The following is a 21,083-nucleotide window of genomic DNA, read 5'->3' as shown; positions in this document are numbered from 1 at the left end:
TGCTGACTCCGGAGGAGGAGACGGCAGGTGAGTTGTGACATACAGTGAGAGCGCAGACCGCCTCGGCAGTTGACATATGCTACCGCTGCCATGCTGTCCATCCGAACTAACACGTGCTTGCCCTGGATCAACGGCCTGAACCTCCGCAGGGCGAGCAGAATTACCAGTAACTCGAGGCAGTTGATGTGCCAATGCAGTCGTGGACCCGTCCAGAGGCCGGCGGCTGCGTGCCCGTTGCAAACAGCGCCCCAGCCCGTTTTGGAGGTGTCTGTCGTGACCACGACACGCCTGGAGACCAGTTCTAGGGGAATACCTGCTCGTAAAAACGAGAGGTTGGTCCAAGGGCTGAAAAGACAGTGAAAGACCGGCGTAATGGCCACGCGGTGTGTCCCGAGGCGCCATGCCCTTCTCGGGACTCGAGTCTGGAGCCAGTGCTGAAGCGGCCTCATATGCATCAACCCAAGCGGGGTGGCCATCGCCGAGTATGCCATATGCCCCAGGAGCCTCTAAAAAAGTTTCAGTGGAACCGCTGTTCCATGCTTGAACGCCTTCAAACAGGCCAGCACCGACTGGGCGTGCTCGTTCATAAGGCGTGCCATCAAGGAGACAGAGTCCAACTCCAAACCGAGAAAAGAGATGCTCTGAACCGGGAGGAGCTTGCTCTTTTCCCAGTTGACCCGAAGCCCTAGTCGGCTGAGGTGTGAGAGCACCAGGTCCTTGTGTGCGCATAACACGTCTCGAGAGTGAGCTAAGATTAGCCAGTCTTCGAGATAGTTGAGAATGCGAATGCCCACCTCCCTTAACGGGGCAAGGGCAGCCTCTGCGATCTTCATAAAGACGTGAGGAGACAGGGACAGGCCGAAAGGGAGGACTTTGTACTGATACACCTGACCCTCGAACGCGAAATGTAGGCAGGGTCTGTGTCGAGGAAGGATCGAGACATGAAAGTACGCATCCTTTAGGTCTACTGCCGCAAACCAATCTTGATGCCGGACGCTCGCTAGAATACGTCTTTGCATCAGCATCTTGAACGGGAGTCTGTGTAAAGCCCGGTTCAGTACTCGCAGGTCCAAGATTGGCCGCAACCCACTGCCTTTTTTCGGTACGATGAAGTAGGGGCTGTAAAACCCTTTCTTCATCTCGGCTGGAGGGACAGGTTCTATCGCGCCCTTCTGTAGGTGGGTAGCGATATCCGTGCGCAGGGTGACAGCGTTTTAGCCCTTGACCAAGGTGAAGTGGATACCGCTGAACCTGGGCGGGTGCCTGGCGAACTGAATCATGTAGCTGAGTCAGACGGTCCGGACCAGCCACCGCTATGGATTGGAAAGTGCAAGCGTCCAAATTCCACGCGAGGGGGACCAAGGGGACAATGTCGTCGGACGTACCGGCAGGTGGGGCCTCGCGGTGGGGTGGAGCACGAGGTGCCACAGCACGTCGTGGCCGTGCTGAGTCTAGGGACATCGAAGCACTTACCTGGCTCCTTGTGACCACCCCCGGAACAGCCTGAGATGGGGGAGGAAGGGACCTGCCCTCATAACCCGTGGAGGCTGTCACATCGGGGGCGGCTGTGTGCCACAGCTGGGCGCTCAGGGGCGGAAATGGCCCCGCTGTAGCGGCAATCCTGCAAGAAAAAGCCCGTGGACGGTGGTCGTGGTGATGACCATACACACCGGGTATTTGACCCAGGGAGGAAGGAAGCCGCTCTTTTGCTGAACTGTTGGGTACCGCAGCCATTTGGGTGTGCAGCAAAATCAAATGAAAAGGCAACAAAAGATTTTCCACCCGGCCCTCCACCGGGGGATAGAGTGGTCTTCCTACCAGCTCCACGTGAGTGGGTTCCCTTGTCCCTGGGTTGCCGTCTCAGGGGCGCTTCGAGGACCTCCATGGGTTCTTCGGTTCTGGCTGTGAGACGTGCGGTGGGCTCCACGCCGGGGCCGGGCCGGAGGGGCGGGCTGCGGTGGAACCAGTGCAGTCACCGCAGGGGGACGCCCTTGGCGACGAGCAGACGGGGTGCGGGATCTTGAGCCGCGCCAGGGCAGGATGTGCCGGATTGCTTCCGTCTGCTGCTTTACCGTCGAGAACTGCTGGGTTAAGTCCTCAACGGTGTTGCCGAATAGGCCCACCTGGGAAATGGGGGCAGCAATGAACCGTGTCTTGTCGGCCTCGCCCATCTCGACCAGGTTGAGCCACAGATGGTGCTCCTGGACCACTAGTGTGGCCATCGTCCGCCCGAGAGACTGCGCCATGACCTTCGTCACCCGGAGGGCGAGGTCGGTCGCCAAGCGCTGTTCCTGCATCAAATCTGGGGTGGAACTACCCTCGTGCAGTTCTTTCAGCGCCTTGGCTTGGTGGACCTGCAGGAGAGCCATGGCGTGCAGGGCAGAGGCGACTTTTCCAGCAGCACTGTAGGCTTTAGCCGTCAGGGACGACGTGAGCCTACAGGGCTTGGATGGGAGCTTAGGGCGTCGAGTGTAGTGAGAGCGGGGGAACTGCGGAGTTGGGGCCGGGCAGTGAACGGTGCCTCCCACGACTTCGTCAGCTCCTCATGCACTTCCGGGAAGAATGGCACTGGAGCGGGGCGTGGCTGTTTTGGGCAGCGCCGCGAGCCCAGAAGCCAATCATCAAGCTGCGAGGGTTCAGGGGAGAGTGGAGAGTTCCACTCTAGCCCGACACTCGTGGCCGCCCGGGAAAGTATGTCCATCATTTCAGCATTGGCCCGTGACTGGGCGACCGTCCCCGAAGGGGGAAGCCCAGCTGAGGCTTCTGCGTCCGACTGGACAAGCCCGCTCTCCGATGCTGTGCTCGAGAGCTCATCATCTTCGCTGGCCCCGAACGAGAAGCCAGACTCGCCCTGAGACGAGCTGGCGAACTCACCCGAAAGCCAGATTGGGGCAGACGAGCGTGCTGGGGAATGGGAGGTCCGCGGGGGGATACCCGGCGGAGACGATCCCATTGAGGTCCCCAAATTGCCCCCAGTGCTAGCTGCGCTGACCTCATAACCGTAGGTAGAAGGAGCGAGGCGGGGAGCCGCTGGGGTGGCTTGCTTTCTTAAGCAAGCCGCGACCACAACGTTGCCATGGTCATGTTCTCACACGATCGGAAAGGCATCTTTAGAAAGACGCGTCTTTAAAAAAAACGTTCCGTGTGTGTGCTCTTTTAGAGAAATATACTCTTTTAGAGGGGAAAAAATGCTCTTTCAGAATATATACTCTCTAGTTTTTCTGCTGAAGCGCCCAGGGGTGTTCTCTGCAGTGCACCAGTGCAGAGGAGAGAGAAGCCGCTGAAATGCGCCGTCAGATCCAGCAGAGGTGAATGAACAGTGATATTCAGCTCAATGAGCATGACCGTTCAGCTCCGAAGAGAAAATCTGAATGAGTGGTTGCATACCAGCTCCTTTTATACCCGTATGTCCGGGGGAGTGGCATGCAAATACCACTCGCCAATTTTCAATTTTCAATTTTCAAGACCAGAGGTGTCTCGGGCTCCCAAGAGTGACCCCTAGAGTCACTACATCGACACCAACTTCGAGTGAGTGACAGATAGGGAACACATTATTTATGTATGGGAGACCGGGGCTAGTTGTCACAAAAATAAAACAACAAAAAAAACAAAAAAAATACTCAACATTTCCACTGTTATTGGACTAGAAAAGATTTACCCTTGTCCTGTAGATCAATGTGGTTTAATTATAATATATATATATAAAAATTATAATAATAATAACATTTTAAGAGGGCTTTAAAGTACGTGAAACCAACATACAAAACCTCTGCTAGTGAGAATACATGTTTGTGTAATTGGACTTTTGACTACAAATTTATCGATACATGGATATAGCCCTTGAGACAACTTAACAATGTGACAACTAGCCCTGGTCTCTACTATACATGTTTACTTTTGGTTAAGCAAGATAAGCACACAAGTAAATTATGGAATACTAAATTATATTCCTTTAAAAACTCAGAGTTCAGAGAAAACAATCAATGAATTCAAAAATGTTCATAGTTTTAGTATTACTATTATCATAGTAATTCAAAAATGTGCTCTAAAGAGATAATCCATGTCTAGCCAATTACTAAAATTAATTTGGCTTTCATCATGTTCACAAATAATAAATTCTTAATTGAAATGAAAACAGAACATCTTTGTTATATATTCTTTAATCAGTTACTTCTTCAAATCAATTGATGTCCTTGGCAACAAGACACTGGATACTGGTGTTTCTAAGCTAAGCTTCCATTGTAAACCCATTTTTGTATATACATTTTCTGTTCATTTTTACAAGTCACAATTAGTGTGTGTGGTTACAGACAGCATGCCAGAGATGATGTAAATAAACACAAGTGGGCAGGGAAGAGAAAAAAAGAGTGCCCTCATCATAAGCCACTTTTCCACTGGTGGGCCGAACGATTGCAAAACTGTTCCGTTCAGTGCTAATCTGGGCCAGTTGGCATACTTACGGTTTCTTTTTCTACCATGCTGCTTGAATGTATGTTGCAAATACATTGATAAACATTTCCCAGACTAGTGAAAATTATATTTATTTACAAAATATTATGTGACTAATATAATTATATTTTATATAAATTTGAATTAGCTAGCTAGCGTAATCCACCTCTCTGATGAAAAAGGCACATAGATAAATAATGTACTATAGTAGTTAATCATCATCATAAAATCATAAAGATACACCAAACATGCACATTTTTAAATGAATTTTTATAACCCTACCAAACCAACTTTGCAGGCCTTCTAGAAACAAATGTGTTACATTGGCAAGTCTCCTTGTACTTAAGCCTTTCCACCAGCATGGTTAAGCACGGTTATATTACCATGCCAAGAAATCCGGGCTGAGAACAGTTTGTAATCGTGCCTTGCTGAACTGTACTCAACTGGAAATACTACTGGAACCGTTCCTCACCGGGCACAGAACTGTTCGGCCTGATGGTGGAAAAGAGGCTATAGTATCTTTTTTATGTTTAACGATTCCATTCATTTGTGACTAATGATTCAATTTGTTCAACAAAGTCTGAAGATTGGATATGTTTATGTCAAATTATAATTCTCCCGCAAAGTTTTGTGAGGCCCAACTTGAGTGGAATTAACAGTGTTGATGTGCTTCTGGCAAGAACAGCTTCCACTCATCTAGAAAACTTGTCAGCAATCACTAGGACTGTCATGCACTCTTGGCACCTCAGGAGTGAAATGTAATTCACCAGTAGATGTTGAAAAGGAGGTGCAAGTGTCTGAGGAAGTGGCAGTCTTGCCAGAGTCCCACATCAAATCCTTCACCAGACATTTGACAGTGTTTGCAAGGCAGCACTATATTGATATTCCTTAAACATTCTTGCTTCCAGCCAAGTCTCCTAAGCAACCAAATTGGTCTGGTTGCTAGGGAGGGTAGAGTCACATGGGGTAACCTCCTTGTGGTCACTATAATTTGGTTTGCTCTCGGTGGAGCGCATGGTGAGTTGTGCGTGGATGCCGCAGAGAGTGGTGTGAAGCCTCCACACGCGCTATGTCTCCGCGATAACACACTCAACAAGCCACGTGATAAGATGCACAGATTGACTGTTTCAGACATGGAGGCAACTGAGATTCGTCCTCCGCCACCCGGATTGAGGCGAGTCACTACGCCACCATGAGGACTTAGAGCGCAATGGGAACTGGGCATTCCAAATTGGGGGGATAAAGGGGAGAAAAACAACAACAACAACAACAACAACAACAACAAAAAAAAAACATTCTTGATAAAGATTGTTGTAAGCACCTAACCCTACATATTGCACCCCTAAAATTTAAGAGAAAAGTTTGAAAATCTCCCATTGACCATGTAAGAGCACAACAGTCTAGTTACGGTAAGGTAAAAATCCCATTTATTTTATGACACACCATGAATGATACAATCCAGCAGGTCTCCCTACACTCTCAAATTACTTATATATTTGTACATATCTGAATATTTTGCAATTATGTGTCAGGAGTAAAACTGATGTGAATGCTATGAAACTAGATTTGGTGCCACAACCCAGTGGCTATTTCCAAATTTGATTAAAATGTCATCATGTCATTTCACACCATTTTCAATCCAGGATGTCTGGTACTCAGGTGTGCACTTGATTTACACCCCTTTGATATCGTCGGTGTCAATGATGTCTGCCTGTGTCAACACTATTATGTCAGTTGTGTTATGTCACTGTTTCATCATTGCGCTGGTTGCTTTCATTAGTGTTATTTCAGGTGAAATAGTGTTTTGTTTTGGATGTTCTTATCTCAGTTGAATGTGCAGAGATGACAGTAAGTAAACCATTTGCATACTGATTTTCCCAAAGAGTGGTTCTCAACTTGTGGGTTGCTACACAAAAATTGGGTCGCAGATCTCTGATTCAGGTTCTGATAGGGTCGCAGTAAGCAGGGGAAAAATAATGTTAAATGCAAATAATAAATCCTTTAAGAACAGCCTTAGCAGTCATTAACTGGAGAGAATCCATTGGTTTCACCAGTTGTGTACCATTGATGTTATTCAAGCGATTAGGAACCCTCCCATTGACCACTCCAAAAGTGTATCTTCTGTTAGATTAGATGGTGTCTTTTTCTCTCAGCCAGCATACATGCTTCAATGACAGTTCTGAACTCAGTTTGGTGTGTTATGTATTTCTATAGCAATGATGGCGCAGAGAGCCGTTTTCAATGTCAGAGAAGCTTCCAGCTGTTCGCCAGTCAGGTGAACTTTCTTTTGAATTCTTTATACTTCTACAAAGTCATTGAGAGATGTAGATTGTTTAGTTCTCTCTTCTCTCTTCAGCTTTTTGTCCACTCCACACTTTTTTTTTTATTCTTTTTTTTTACAAAACTACATGTTTTGTAGTGTTCACACTCAAAATTCTCTGCACAGTCATTTACATGTCAACGATGACCATCAATTAGAGATGTCAATGGATTACATTTTTTATCAAATTAATTACATGAGATCATCACAATTAATCGCATAAATACATATTTGCTGAGGAAGGACCTCAGATAACAATAATTCAATATATAATCAATGATTATAGTTTTGTTTAAATAATAATAAATAGCCTATAATATATATTATAAATTCAACAATTTAGATTAAAATGCATTACATTATTGTGCCAAAGAAGTAAAGCATTTATACAAAAAGTAGCTTTGTAAGTCAATTTATATTTATTTCCGTATTATTGAACATAAGCCTATCATTGGCCCACAGTCCACAGTATTCCATTTAGCAATTGAATTCATCAATCTGTCTGAAATAAATTTATTATAAGGGCTTGTCTTAGAACACGCCAATGTTCACATGCATCAGACATATGCTTTTGGTGCTTCTCACTTTGGTTGCGTTGTGTAATAAACACCGCTTTAAGGCTGCTGTTTCAAATTAAACAAAGCTCGAACATGTCTCCATCCAGCTTTTCTTGAATGCAAGAACACGTCTTCATCCTGTGCAATCGCTGGAGTCCATCACGTGTGCATGATGTTAAGTTGAATTGCTATTTATAAAGTGGGATGCATTAAGGAAAATGTTTTCATGCATACAGACATTTTATAAATCGTTCATAGGAACATTTAGGACATTTTAGTACATTCACATTTATGAATATTTGGTGAATATCTTTATAAATGAGGCCCCAGAAGGACAATGACAATAGTAAAACTTATAATCTGTCAAAACTTGCACTGTTCCTGGATGTGTGTAGCACCTACTGCTCTGCATATCCTTCTGAAGAATCCCAGTCTTAGAAATGAGTGGCAAAAGTATATTTTTAACAAAATCCCTGATCAGTGCAGTCTGATAATAACACTTTGTGTGGCACATTTGAGCGTGAATGGTTTGTAAACCTGTCACAATGTAATGCTGGTTTTGCAAAGAGACTGTTATTATAGAATACAACGGCGCATAATTATGTTGGATCTCATAGCAAACTCAATGCATCATTTGGTGCCAATCACAAGAAGATGCTTTCAATGTTTCAAAGTTTTTTTATAATTTTTTTTTGTTTTTGTAGTAAACATGTTTTGGACCATTGCGCAGCGTCTAACTTATTTATTTATTTATTTTGTGGTAAAAACATTTTTGACCATTGCGCTGCATCCATCCTATTTTTTTTTTTTCTTTGTCGCACTTAGCAACTCTTGTTCCCTATCTGTCACTCACTCGATGTTGTATCGATGTAGTGACACTAGGGGTCACTCTTGCGAGCCTGAAACACCTCTGGTCTTTGAAAAAAGGCCAATGAAAATTGGCGAGTGGTATTTGCATACCATTCCCCCGAACATACGGGTATAAAAGGAGCTGGTATGCAACCACTCATTCAGATTTTCTCTTCGGAGCCGAACGGTCGATGTTCACTGAGCTGAATTCCCACGGCTGTTCATTCACCTCTGCTGGATCTGACGGCGCATTTCAGCGGCTTCTCCCCACTCTGCACTGGCGCTTCAGCAGAAATAAAAGAGTATATTCTAAAAGAGAGTATATTTCTCTAAAAGAGCAGCACACACGGAACGTCTTTTTAAAGACGCGTCTTTTTAAAGATGCCTTTCCGTTTGTGTGTTATTCCTGGTTGCGGTCATTATCTCTCACCTTCTGATGGTCACACTGTCCATCGCTGTCTTTCGTGTCTGTGTGCTACCCAAGTGGAGACAGTGTTCGTGGATGGATCATGTAGTCATTGCGAGAACATGACCATGGCAACGTTGCGGTCGCGGCTTGCTTTCGCAAGAAAATTTGCGATTTGGGGACCCCAATGGGACCACCTCCGCCGGGTATCCCCCCATGGACCTCCCATTCCCCAGCATGGGGAATCAGAAAAAGAGTGGTTTCCTTGTTCCCTGGGTCACATACCCGGTGCACACGGCCGTCATCATGACCACCGTCCACCATTCCATTTTGGCAGGTTTGGCGCTCCAGCAGCGGTCTCCCCACCCCTGCATGCCCAGCTGTGGCACAAATCTTCCCCCGATGTGACGGTCTCCACGGGTCACAAGCACAGGCCTCTTCCTCCCCCATCCCAGGCTGTTCCAGGGGTGGTCACAAGGAGCCAGGTAAGTGCTTCGATGTCTCTGAACTCAGCACGGCCACGACATGGCGTGGCACCTCAGGCTCCGCCCTGCCGTGAGGCCCCACCTGCCAGTACATCCGACGAGATTGTCCCCTTGGTCCCCTTTGCCCAGAGCTTGGACGCATGGCTTGCGCTTTCCAACCCGTCGCGATGGCTGGTCCGGACCGTCCGACTTGGCTATGTGATTCAGTTCGCCAGGCGTCTGCCCAGGTTCAGCGCCGTCCACTTCACCTCGGTGAAGGGCGAGAACGCCGCTACCTTGCGTGCGGAAATCGCTACCCTCCTACGGAAGGGTGCGATAGAGCCTGTTCCTCCATCCGAGATGAAGAAGGGGTTTTACAGCCCCTACTTCACTGTTCCGAAGAAATGCGGTGGGTTGCGGCCAATCTTGGACCAATGAGTACTGAACCAGGCTTTACACAGACTCCCGTTCAAGATGCTGATGCAAAAATGCATTCTAGCGAGCGTCTGGCATCAATATTGGTTCGCGGCGGTAGACCTGAAGGACGTGTACTTCCACGTCTTGATTCTACCTCGACACAGACCCTTCCTGTGGTTTGCATTCGAGGGTCGGGCGTATCAGTACAAGATCCTCCCTTTCAGCCTGTCCTTGTCCCCTCGTGTCTTCACAAAGGTCGCAGAGGCAGCCGTTGCCCCGTTAAGGGAAGTGGGCATTCGCATCCTGAACTATCTCGATGATTGGCTAATCCTAGCTCACTCTTGGGATGTGTTGTGTGCACACAGGGAACTGGGGCTCTCGCACCTCAGCCAACTAGGGCTTCGGGTCAACTGGGGAAAGAACAAGCTCCTCCCTGTTCAGAGCATCTCTTTTCCCAGCTTGGAGTTAGACTCAGTCTCGATGACGGTGCGCCTCACGAACGAGCATACACAGTCGGTGCTGACCTGTTTGAAGACATTCAGACAGAAGACAGTGGTTCCACTGAAACTGTTTCAGAGGCTCCTTGGGCATATGGCATCTTCAGCGGTGACCACTCCGCTCGGGTTGATGCATATGAAACTGCTTCGCATTGGCTCCAGACTCGAGTCCCGAGATGGGCATGGCGCCACGGGACACATCGCATGGCCATCACGCCAGTCTGTCACCTCCTCTTCAGTCCTTGGACCGACCTCACATTTCTATGGGCAGGCGTTCCCCTAGAGCTGGTCTCCAGTCACGTCGTGTTTACGACAGAAGCCTCCAAAATGGGGTGGGGCGCTGTATGCAATGGGCACGCAGCCGCCTGCTCCTGGATGGTTCCGCGGCTGCGTTGGCACATCAGCTGCCTCGAGCTGTTGGCAATTCTGCTCGCCCTGCGGAGGTTTCGGCCGTTGATCCAGGGCAAGCATGTGTTAGTTTGGACAGACAACACGGCAACGGTGGCATACATCAACCGCCAAGGCAGTTTACGCTCCCGTTGTATGTAACAACTCGCCCGTCGTCTCCTCTGGAGTCAGCAGCACCTCAAGTCGCTGCGAGCCACTCACAACCTGGTCGACCTCAACACTGCAGTGGGCGTGTAGTCACGACAGGTTACCCTCAGGGGAGAGTGGAGACTCCACCCTCAGGTGGTCCAGCTGATTTGGAGTTGATTCGGGCAGGCACAGGTAGACCTGTTCGCTTCCCAAGAATCCTCCCACTGCCCGCTCTGGTATGCCCTGACCAAGGCACCTCTTGGTATAGACGTGCTGGCACACAGCTGGCCCCCTGGACTACGCAAATATGTGTTTCCCCCAGTGAGCCTACTTGCACAGACCCTGCGCAAGGTCAGGGAGGACGAGGAGCAGGTCGTCCTGGTAGCACCCTACTGGCCCATCCAGATGTGGTTCTTGGACCTCACGCTCCTCGTGACAGCCCCCCCCCGGCGGATTCCCCTGAGGAAGGACCTTCTTTCTCAGGGGCTGGGCACCATCTGGCACTCGTGACCAGACCTCTGGAATCTCCATGTCTGGCCCTTGGATGGGACGTGGAAGACTTAAGTGGCCTACCACCCGCGGTGGTAGACATGATCACTCAGGCTAGGGCCCCCTCTATGAGGCGCCTGTATGCCTTTAAGTGGCATCTGTTTGCTAAGTGGTGTTCTTCCCGACACGAAGACCTCCAGAGATGCGCAGTCGGATCGGTGCTTTCCTTCCTGCAGGAGAGGTTGGAAGGGCAGCTGTCCCCCTCCACCTTGAAGGTGTATGTACGTGACACAGTGGACAGTAAGAGGAGGTTGAATCCCTTCAGACCGTGCCTCATTCCCTCATGGGACCTCTCTGTAGTTCTTCAGGGTCTACGGAGAGCCCCCTTTGAGCCCCTGCAGTCAGCTGAGCTTAAGGCACTCTTTTTAAAGACTGCCCTCTTGACTGCGCTCACTTCCATCAAGAGGGTAGGAGACCTGCAAGCGCTCTCTGTCAGCGAAACGTGCCTGGAGTTCGGTCCGGGCTACTATGTCTATTTTTTATTTTTATTTTTTAGCGCAACTTAATGACCCCTTAAGGCTGTGCCCAGTCGACCGTGTTTCCTTTGAAAGTATACTCTTTTAACTGTGAGCGAATATGTACTCAACGATACACACAGACAAGGACTGTCCACATGTTGAGAAAATCTGAGCCGATACAGACAGACTAAGCAGACTGTGCCGATGCCGAAATTTGCGTTACACATACTGTATGAATACTTTGGACTTTACTGAATTCACTTATAGACCTCTATTTTCGTGACCATGCTAGCCATCTTGCTACATGCAATGACCATGCACTACATCTTATCCTGTTTCCGTGATAGCGCTAATTATAAGCACAAAACAAAAGTAAGCGTGGGTGGGAGTGCTTGCACTATATGTGGCCGTATGTGCACATACTGTGGGTGTGTTGTATGTTAATGAAGTGCTGCGAATCACAAACAGCTTTTTTTGAAAAATAGGTGACAAGACAGGAGCACGTCTATTCTCAGTGCAAGTCTTAAATTAAGTCCTGCATTTGCAGTTTGGGGATTCCACCAGCAGATGATATAAAAGAGCCATCGATCACTTTTAATACTAGCCATGATTTGTGTGTCAGTATCAATATGATTAAATATACTTTTCACACAGCCTACATCCAATTAGTCCCAACAAACAGCACATTTTATTCAACAAGGATATAGTTATTGTGCAAAAGAACGTAAGAAATAAATGGTCCATATTTCTATTCTTCTAATTCATTGCTTACAGCCCATTTACACTACCAAATTCTAATAAATGGGCTGTCTTCATTTATATCAACATTGCTTGACAGTAAATGGAATTTATAATTGGATGCAGATGGCACAATAACCGGACAAGAACCTCAGAATTAAATTGCACTTGACCAAACCCATTCAGTCTTTGCGTGTGCTATTTCACCAACTCTCCAAAGACTAGACTTAGCGCATACTTGCATGAAAATGGCAAAACTCCATGGCCATGCCCACTGACATTATGCGTGTGACATATCGTATTCAGACGTAGTGGTCTTAAAATAGGGCTCATAGACTTAAAGGTACAGAGGCAAAAACACATCCTATTTAATTCTAAGGGTCTGAACGAGGGTGGAAAATGGTAATGAAAATGACTATTTTGATGCAAAAATCTTGACTAAAGCATGATGGGGCATCAATGCTAGTGTCAAGTGCCACTGTACGTGACACATGATATCCGCACAGGAGTGGTGGTGGTGTAGAGGACTAAAGCACTGAACTAGTAAACAGAAGGTTGTTGGTTCAAACCCCACAGTCACCACCATTGTGTCCTTGAGCAAGGCACTTAACTCCAGGTTGCTCCAGGGCGATTGTCCCTGTAATAAGGGCACTGTAATTCGCTTTGTATAAAAGCATCTGCCAAATGCATAAATGTAATGTAAATGTAAATAACCATTGCAGAATGACAGGGTTTTTTAGGAAAAAAGCAGGATGTGTGCACAATAAACACTGAGACATGTTTGGACTTAGAAAAAAAATAAAAAAAATCCTGTTTCTTGCTTTGTTTGCAGAAAATAATAAGATAAGTCTTAGGCTGTTCTTGGTAAATTTTTACTTTAATAACAGTGGCTTCTGGATGTTTGGAGTATTTTGAGTGATACATTTCAGTGCTTTCGAGGAAGCACAACACCGAGCCAGGAGTTTCTTTTTCGAGAGCATTTCATATTCTCTCAATACTCACATCAGGTGCAACAATGCCACCTTTCTCTATTGTAACCTTGCTTTACATCCTTATCACGGTCAAATCCCACAACCTGAATTCTTTTTTTCTAAAATCAATGAAACTCGCTCTTTGTTTCTCAGTCACGCCAAGGCAACTGCCATTTATTTTACTCAAAACCTGAAAAAGCAAAGTTCCTCCATTATTGAAAATGTCTTTGACTTCAAAGATTAATTCCACAAAATTAAGCAGGACTTGAAAGATTAAAAATTAAAACGTCATACCAAACGCCCTCAAAAACAGTAAAATGGAATGTCATACACAATCTTTAATCCTACGTGCATGTCTGTGTTAAAGCTTTCAAAAGTATCTCATGCATTTTTAACCACATATATTTCATATACTTCAACTTTAACACTCCAAACTTAGTAATAGGCCCATGAGATCTTTCACATGGATGTAAAGAGCTGTACCTGTCTGTCTGGATTTATCTTCTTCTCCCTCTCCCACCCCTCTCTTTCACACACTTGTTCTTTCCACTTGCCTCTCTTCCTTTCCACTCATCTGTCCATCAAGCATTCACCCGGGTATCCATCCATTCACCTTTCAATCCATCAAAACCCGTAACTGACTAAATTTATTTCTATAAGGGTGCTTTTGTGTTGATTTCTTTGTAGGCAGCTGTCTAGACACCTGTCTTCCATTTTTGGATTAGTTCCCTTTTAAGCATCTGAAATGTACAACCTGCATCTGAGAGGATGTTTTTTTTATTATTATTATTTTATTTATGGAGGATTTCTACCTGAATGGGAACACATGCTTATTTGAGGTTGATATGTACTGTATGTATTGGTATTGATCTTATGTATTTATTTGTTTATATATATATATATATAGATAGATAGATAGATAGATAGATAGATACACTGGCGGCCAAAAGTTTGAAATAATGTACGGTTTTGCTCTTATGGAAGTAAATTGGTACTTTTATTCACCAAAGTGGCATTCAACTGATCACAATATATAGTCAGGACATTAACAATCTGAAAAATTACTATTACAATTTGAAAAAAAAACTTAAACTACTTCAAAGAGTTCTCATCAAAAAATCCTCCACGTGCAGCAATGACAGCTTTGCAGATCCTTGGCATTCTAGCTGTCAGTTTGCCCAGATACTCAAGTGACATTTCACCCCACGCTTCCTGTAGTACTTGCCGTAGATGTGGCTGTCCTGTCGGGCACTTCTCAAGCACCTTAGAGTTAGACTAGATTTTCTAGTACCAAATTAGCAATTTAGCATGATTACTCAAGGATAAGGTGTTGGAGTGATGGCTGCTGGAAATGGGGCCTGTCTAGATTTGATCAAAAATTATTTTTTTCCAAATATATACAGTGCATTCAGAAAGTACTCAGACCCCTTTGTTTTTTGCACATTTTGTTATGTTGCAGCCTTATGCTAAAATGCATTTTTTTTTTCTCCACATCAATCTACACTCCATATCCCATGATGACAAACCAAAAAACAGATTTTTGATAACTTTGCAAATTTATATATATAAATTTAAAAAAAAGAAATGTCACATTGACAAGTATTCAGACCCTTTGCTATGACACTTGAAATTTAGCTCAGGTGCATCCCATTTCTCTGGATCATCTTTGAGATGTTTCTACACTTTGACTGGAGTCCACATGTGGCTAATTAAATTGATTGGACATGATTTAGAAAGGCACACACCTATCTATATATGGTCTCACAGCTGAAAATGCATATCAGAGCAAAAACCAAGCCCTGAGGTCAAAGGAATTGCCTGAAAAGCTCAGAGACAAGATTGTGTCGAGGTACAGATCTAGGGAAGGCTACAAAAAAAAAAAAAAAAAAAAAACATTTGGCTGCATTGAAGGTTCCTAAGAGCACAGTGGCCTCCATAATTCTTAAAAGGTAGAAGTTTTAAACAACCTGGACTCTTCCTAGAGATGGCAGCCTGGCCAAAATGAGCAATCGGGGAAGAAGGAACTTGGTAAAAGAGGTGACCAAGAACCCGGTGGTCACTCTGGTTGAGCTCCAGAGATCATGTGTGGAGATGGGAGAAACTTGCAGAAGGACAACCATCACTGCAACGCTCCACAGATTTGGGCCTTATGGCAGAATGGCCAGACGGAAGCATCTCCTCAGTGCAAGACACATGAAAGCACTTAAAGGACTCTTGTACTGTGATAAAGAAGATTATCTGGTCTGATGAAATGATGATTGAAGTGTTTGGCCTCAATTCCAAGCGGCATGTCTAGAGGAAACCAGGCACCGCTTATCACCTGCACAATACCATCCCAACGGTAAATCATGGTGGTGGTAGCATCATGCTGTGGGGGTGTTTTCCAGCGGTATGGACTCGGGGACTATTCAAGGTTGAAGAAATGAAAAAATGGTCCAGAGCACTCAGGATCTCAGACTGGGCTGAAGGTTCACCTTCCAACAGGACAATGACCCTAAGCACACAGACAAGACAATGCAAGTGTGGCTTAGAGACAACTTTGTGAATGTACTTCAGTGGCGCAGCCAGAGCTCACTATTGAACCCAATCGAACATCTCTGGAGAGACCTGAAAATGTCTGTCCACCGACGGTCCCCATACAACCTGATGGAGCTTGAGTGGATCTGCAGAGAATAGTGGCAGAAAATCTTCAAATCCTGGTGTGCAAAGCTTGTTGCATCATACCCAAAAAGACTTGAGACTGTAATCGCTGCCAAAGGTGCTTCAAATAAGTACTGGGTTAAGGTGATATTTCAGTTTTTCTTTTTAATAAATTTGCTAAGTTATCAAAAATCTGGTTTTTGCTTTGTCATTATGGGGTATAGAGAGTAGATTGATGTGAAAAAATGAAGGGGTCTGAATACTTTCTGAATGCACTGTGTGTATATATATATATAATACATTTACAGTATATACCAGTATTTCTTGCTTGTTTTCCAGTACAAATGTAAACCATCTAAACACCTTTATAACAAGAAAAAAACATTCTGTCAAGAAAAATTTGGTAAAAGTCAATATGAAATAAAAAATTAACCTCATTTTCTTAATGCACATTCCCTGTCTTATCTTAATGTAATATTTTATAATAATATAATAATACTTAATTCAAGATATCTACTATGAAGACAAGCCTGTTAAGCAATTGTAACTTGTTTTAAGGGTGCAACCCAGTTTTCCCTTATAAGTAAAAGCAGTCTCCAGTAATCACTCATTGTGTTTTGAGGCTATAAGCTGAAGGTTCAAGGTAGAAAAGGTTATATTTTGCAAGTATTAAAAAGCCTTCTTTAATTAGGAACTTATAAATGTCAACTCACTTTTCCAGACTTGTGTGCCCATCTATGCAAATACACATCCACATTGTGCAAGACTTCAGTTTCTAGAGGTTACATCCCTTTCTCCAAGCAAAGCGCTCTGTGAACGATTCCTTGCTACCTACAGAATAAAAGCATTTATGTTGTCATTTTGGCAGGTTTTCCTCATTACAGATCATCACATCTGGAGATTTAGTCAAATGGCTTGATTCACTGCAGCCTAGTTACTATTTGTAAAAAGTTCTAATTGGCAAACGGCACACACACACACACATACACACTCACACACACAAAGGAGATTTCATTAGGTGTAAAAATGGCTCTTTAATTAAGATGTTGAATAAGTCCCTCCTCCTGGATTTTTTAACAGAAATCAGACATTTTGAATCATTTGTTGCAATTTTGAAAACAGAGCATTGAATGACATAACATGATATAAATATAATTGGTTGTGTGTCTCATTTGCATAATTAATATCTAAGAGTTTTCCATTTTCCATATAGATGCTATATATATATATATATATATATATATATATACATACAGTCCTCTTTGTGTTATTTTTCAGATTTTGCTAGAACCGTTGCTGGGAGACCTGTGTCGTACGCGGCAGTGCTGCGGACGAAGGCAGACAGTTCCTCGTCCTCCTCGCTGGGTTCCAAGATGAGGTTAAGGAACAATCACGGAGCCGGATCATCCAGCCAGGACTGGCCTCTGTTCTCTAGACACGTATACTCAGCCCTCAGCTCACAGGAGGACTACAGGAGTGAAGGTGAGAATGAGGCCCAGTCACACAATACACTTCTAATTCGCGGACCCTCATGCTGAGCTCTTCCATACTCACTCTCTCTCTCTGTTCCTGTCACACTGAGAGGAATGAGTGCTGCTTTCACTTCTTACTGAATTTTGACCCCACAGTGAGTGATCAAAATACTAATGGGACTTAAGCGTTTACTTTAAAATCCCTTCTTTATGCTGTGCTTTGGGTGGCATTTCAGTCCAAAGGTCCAGACTTAACTTGACTACCAAATGTACAACACCAATTGAACTCTCTGCCATTGCACTCAACAACAAGCCTTCTTATTTAACACCTGTTTTGAGTTTTAGGTAGGGATATGCAAAACAGTAATGGCTATGTTCACATAGTCAATGTTTGGGTCTGGGGCGACCAAATTTATGTACTGGTGTAACTCTCTAATTGATGACAATGGATATTGTGTGTGTATAAGAAAATAACCAAAGTCAAGCCCCATATTCTATTCTCGCAATTGCTGTGAATAACGTCTAACCATAAAGTAAACTGACTAAATATCAAAGATGGCGATTTAACACCAATAAGTCTTTTCACAACAAGTTCATTCTGACAATTTGAATCAATTTGGTTTTAGAATGTGGTTGTCACTCTAGTTTTTTTAACTGAACTTTGTTTGAACTTAACCATATTTCACACTCTAAAACAGGACTGATAACCATATTCTGCAGCTGTGTGAGCCATATTTTCATAATCAATTAGTCAGGGGGTTTCTGAATGACTAGTCAGTCTTAAAGGGATAGTTCACCCAAAAATGTAAATTCTCTCACCAGTTACTCATCCTCATGCCATCTTAGATGTGTGTGACTTTCTTTCTTCTGCAGAACACAAATGAAGATTTTTAGCAGAATATTTCAGCTCTTTAGGTCCATACAATGCAAGTGGATGGTAATCAGCACTTTAATGCTCAAAACACCAGAGACAGTCATAGTAAAAATAATCCATAAGACTCCAGTGGTTAAATTCATGTCTTCTAAACCAATACAATCGCTTTGGGTGAGAAACTGGGGCTGGATTCATGAAAAGTTCTTAAGAATTAAGAACATCTTAATTATTTCTTAAGAATAAAAAGACATGCTTTGACATTGTCTGATCATACTAGCCTGCTCATGGAGTTGCCTTGTCTAAGCCTACAACAAATTCAGTACTTCAACACTGGTTAATCTTTGCCTCTATTAACTTTTTTTGAAGTAGCAAGCACCTCACACTATTTTCTTATTTATTTATTTATTATATGTAAAGTGCGTGAGATGTGTTAGTTTAATGACACTGCCCATCATAGGAGAAATTACTTGCTAGTAACTATTTGATAACTTTTAATTTGACATGGAAGAAAAGAAAAGAAACAAATACTTCAGTAGAAAAGAAAACCTTCATTTAACCACTGAAGTCAATCACCTGATCACTGATCAGCATCCACTTGCATTGTATGGACCTACAGAGCTGAGATATACTTCTAAAAATCTTTGTTATTGTTCAGCAGAAGAAAGAAAGCCATACACATCTGGGATGAGTGTGAGGGTGAGTAAATGATGATAGAATTTTCATTTTTGGGTGAACTATCCCTTTAAGGAAGCCCTGTATAATTAGACTGGTTTATGTCCACCAGAACTGTTTCTTAAGGGATTACACAGAATGTGTTATTATGTTCTGCTAGACAGAACACAAACAGAAAAAAGGTCTTGAGATGCCTTCCTAAAAAAAGTGTTTTTATCTTACTGACTTAAAAATGCAAAACTCATTATGCAAGACTCGAGAAAAAAAAAAAAAAAATAAAAATTCTATTCGGCCTGTACATAGACCAACAATACAAAATAGAGCAGACTGAATCTAAGAACGCATAGCTCTTCAGTAGAGTAACTGCATTAGTAGAGTAACAGATATCCAACAAATATAGGCTAAATATCTATTACCTATCATAGTCACACACACACACACACACACACACACACATACAAAACAACAAAGACCTATGGAATATGAATGATAATGGAAACATTCCTCAGAGATGGCAGTTTGAAGTCTGAGTAATTTTCTTCAAATGTACTGTTGAATGCAGTGAATTCAGTTACCAAAGTGGTGCTTTGATGGCTGCAGCAGCTGTACATTAAAGGGGATGAGTTTTGAGAGTTTTTTTCTCTGAACTTCGTGGAGAGAGTTTATCGTGCTTACAGTCCAAAAGCACACCAAAGCATAGCACAATCTTTGTGTTGGACTCTTGTCTCTCAGTTAAAGTGACCTAGACAACTCACCAATTTATCATGCCTCTGTTCAGTTAGAGTTGACCGAGACCCTAGCCAGCCGGAAATTGAGGAGGGCTCATTGAAACATCTCAGCTCTTCCCAAAGCCTTCTGTCAGACTGACAACTAATGGATGCCGTTGTCAGGGGAGAAAAATATACATTTTCAGAGGAGAATACCACAGTGTCAAATAAATAATTTTTGGCTGACATGTGTCAAGATTCCTGTAAGATATTGGTATATGAATACGTTTTTTAGCTTTTGAAACAAATTAATAAGTGGTTGCAGACTGTTTTGGCTACTTGAAGAAATGTTTTGTAGCGCTGTAGTCAAGTGTTTTTGACATCGGTCATGTTAACCAAACAGATTTGTGGTATGCATAGTGTTATTTTTCCCTTAATTCTACCAAAAACTGCATTTAACTTACTTCATTTAATGTTAACATACTTTTCCCTATCCTAGTTGAATATGCAGAGACAACTACAAGTACACCATTTGTGGGTTGATTCCCTCCAAAAATGTAAACACTGTGACTCTGTGGCACCATAAAAAAAATAAAATAAATAAATATAAAATAAAATAAAAAATCTATTTGTTTGAGAATCCCAACCAACCTGATGTAGCATTACTGGCAGAATTATTACAACTTCAACAGTGAATCCAGCCTGTAGATTATATCAGATTCAGCAAAGAAAAGCTTGTAATAATTGTTACACAGTTTTATTATTATTATTATTATTTTGGTTCCTTGGTAGTAAGTGTTATTTCTTAATTGCTTATGCCTCAAAAGTATAGAAAATGGCTATTATTCCCCACAAACTTTGCTTTTGTGACCAGGACAGTGATATTTTTAAATTGATCTATTTCCAATGAGAAAACGGGTGAATTTGTGTCTTTTCGTTCACATAAAGTCAGAAAAAAACAACATATGAATCCAAATTAACATGTATTTATACTAAAGTAATACAAAAATGACTACAAAAGATTTAGAAGTGAGTACTTTTTCGAGATTTACGACTATACTGTAAATCACTTTTACGAATCAGCCCCCAAATGTAGTCTCCTATCATGTTCTCATAAATACTGTCCTTGGTAGCGGTGTTTAAAGTCCAGTATATCCTGATGGAAGCACTCGCCTTGCTCCTCCGAGTACACTCCCATGTTCTCCTTGAATTTATTGAGATGAGCATCAAGGATATGGATTTCAGAGGTGGAGCTGAGGAGAGAAACCCATACTACCCCAAACAAAAAGACCTCAACGACTTGACAAGATTAGAGATCTTGGTCTCACCAAGCCCAATGCTGAGCTTTTGACGTCTAGGCTCAAGCAGTGGAACTTGTTGGATAAAAGTGTGCAAGTTGCAAATCAGAGAAAGCGTCACCAAACTTTTTCCAGCTTCTTCACCCGTCAAGATGGGCTCTGCTTCTGCCACAATGTGACCAGTCTGTTCGAGGCAATCGGAATCGCC

The 21,083-nt window shown here is 43.5% G+C and overlaps 1 protein-coding gene across 2 annotated transcripts in view; it reads left to right on the top strand.

Annotated features, from left to right (window-relative positions):
- The window catches only part of cntn5 (contactin 5), a 427,194-nt gene that overhangs the window by 216,169 nt on the left and 189,942 nt on the right, over positions 1 to 21,083 (top strand). For both annotated transcript variants that reach the window (XM_051656265.1, XM_051656264.1), the window contains exon 3: positions 17,131 to 17,334. In XM_051656265.1, the coding sequence (XP_051512225.1) occupies positions 17,131 to 17,334 (204 nt within the window). The remainder of the gene's footprint in view (positions 1 to 17,130; positions 17,335 to 21,083) is intronic.

This window comes from Myxocyprinus asiaticus, chromosome 26, assembly GCF_019703515.2.
Source record: "Myxocyprinus asiaticus isolate MX2 ecotype Aquarium Trade chromosome 26, UBuf_Myxa_2, whole genome shotgun sequence".
Taxonomy (NCBI): domain Eukaryota; kingdom Metazoa; phylum Chordata; class Actinopteri; order Cypriniformes; family Catostomidae; genus Myxocyprinus; species Myxocyprinus asiaticus.
The sequence above is the reverse complement of the archived record's forward strand: the minus strand, read 5'-3'. Positions and strand labels throughout refer to the sequence as shown.